General features: G+C 46.5%; 1 protein-coding gene across 1 annotated transcript in view; it reads right to left on the bottom strand.

Annotated features, from left to right (window-relative positions):
• The window catches only part of NUDT8 (nudix hydrolase 8), an 11525-nt gene that overhangs the window by 5282 nt on the left and 4128 nt on the right, over positions 1 to 2115 (bottom strand). The window contains exons 2-3 of the mRNA XM_018572236.1: positions 1778 to 1910; positions 41 to 118 (exon numbers count right to left, since the gene is read on the bottom strand). Coding sequence (XP_018427738.1) covers positions 41 to 118; positions 1778 to 1910 — 211 coding nt within the window. The remainder of the gene's footprint in view (positions 1 to 40; positions 119 to 1777; positions 1911 to 2115) is intronic.

Below are 2115 nucleotides of genomic sequence, written 5' to 3' on the forward strand. Positions count from 1 at the left end.
TATCCAGGTTTGCTTTATTGTCATGTTGTACTTTACACACCTCCTCTGGATTGGGCTTGGCAGCCAGGTCCTCCAGGCAGCCTATGTTTGCCAGAACCGGAACAATGACCATACCCGTCTGTTGGAAAACAGAGATATTAGATGCCGTACCAACAAGGATGCACACAACTGGCTGTAATAACGCACAACACAGGTGACGTCTTTAAAAATGAAAGGACAGTAAAGTATATTGCCCATATATCACTTTTGGGTGGACTAACTTCTTCTAGTTGCCGGATTTTCAAACTGACCTTCCACCTTTCCCTTGCGTCACCTGGACCAAGTATGCAGATAAGGCCTTTGAGACATTCCTTCGACTCTCCTGGTGTTCATGTGTAATATGGATCAGAAATAAAAAAAAGGATGGAAGCCAGAGACAGTCAGGCAACTAGCATTTTCTGAAGGAGATCATTTATGGATGCCCTCAAACACAGCGCAGAAACTGGGGATTTACTGCTTCCACTGCAGCCTTCTCGCACTAGTGTTTTATTTATTGACCAAAAGTCTTAAAAGGAGAACTATGAGGCGAGTGACAAATCACTCAGCCTTATAGTTCTAGCCGACCTGTGACAATGAAACTGTCACACGCCGGTTCAATAGATCGGGGAGCGAACGCATACCGTCGCTCGCTCACTTCTCGATCTATCCCTGCAGAGAGCCATGCCTGTCACTCACGGCTCCCTGCAGGGATTCCACTGCTCCTCCAGCACTGACTGGTGGAACGAACGGGCACAGCTGGCTCTACCTCTGGATAGGCAGAGCCAGCTGTCAATCACACAGCTGGGTGGATCCAGATAGTAATGTCGGGATCCGTCCCGGCGTCTCAGTATACCGGGAGCTGTAGCTTGCGATATACCGAGCTTTGGGTGACGGGAGGACGCTAGTTTGTGTCCTCCTGTTACCCTTAGGAGAACTATGGGGAAAAGCCCTAACCCCATAGTTCTCCTTTAAAAGAACAAAAAAAGTCTAAAATAATGTCTGCTGTATGTTCACGACATTGCACACAATGCAGATCGTTGCAACAATGCCACCTCCATTCAAAGATCCCTTAACTGGAAACCTGAACATGTCTGCTGGCAAGTGATTTGTAACCTGTAGGGCAGGCACAGGCTCTGCAGCAACCCAAATGCACATAATACTATTTTGTAGCTTACTTATAGTTTTTACCTCCATTCCTTGTATCCCATTGCCCCTTTTAATGGCAAAGAGACATGCCAGAACTGCCCTGGTTGCAGAGTATGGGCAGGTTTGGAGGTACAATCCTGTCCCATTGTGGTCCCAGAGAAAGTGGCTATTCCCCATCTCCTGTGGCTATTCCCCATCTGCAGCCTGATGTAAGTAAAAGGATATCATAGACCCTATATGGCTACATGCCTATAGTTGGTAAATTACTTTTACTGACTATGGCTATGTGGTCATATAAAGGTATATGCCATCAGCACAAGCATCCCACCCCTTTGTTTACATGGTTGGGTGGAGGTGCCTGCAGCACTTCCTTGTGCGGAGAAACAACAAAGTGCCTTGTTCCAAGGAAATGTTCCAACATGAGCTTATCCGTAAGCAGATCAGTCTCCAAAGCATTTTGGAAGCCAACACACCCTGGCTTAGCGTTGCAGCTCCAGGTCTCTTCTCCACCTCTATTGCTCACTGGACAATAAATCATCATTGTCACCTTTCATAGTATTGCAAGAATCAGAGTGAGCTAGGCACTTCTTTAGGTCCCACACAAAGTTCTTACCCAATCAGTGATTGGCTTCATAGAACCCCAAACCATGCTGCGAGCCAGCGACACGCCAAGTTCTTCTTGTGCCTCCCTTAGGGCTGTGTCTATGATGTCTTTATCAGATGCATCGCACTTCCCTCCTGGGAAACTAAAAAAGGTCAGTTATAAAACACAAAACAAAATAATCAAATGAAATACTGTATAATGTATGCATATTATGCACTTCAATGTATCTGTACTGCCTAGACCTTAAGTCTAGAAAAGAATGACATGGAGGCAGCGGTGTATTTAACTTTGCTGCTGCCCTAGGCAAGGCAGCAACGCCCCCCCCCGACTAACCGGCCGATTCGTGG

This window comes from Nanorana parkeri, unplaced genomic scaffold (assembly GCF_000935625.1).
Source record: "Nanorana parkeri isolate BGI_ZX_2015 unplaced genomic scaffold, ASM93562v1 scaffold1972, whole genome shotgun sequence".
In the NCBI taxonomy this organism is placed as follows: Eukaryota; Metazoa; Chordata; class Amphibia; order Anura; family Dicroglossidae; genus Nanorana; species Nanorana parkeri.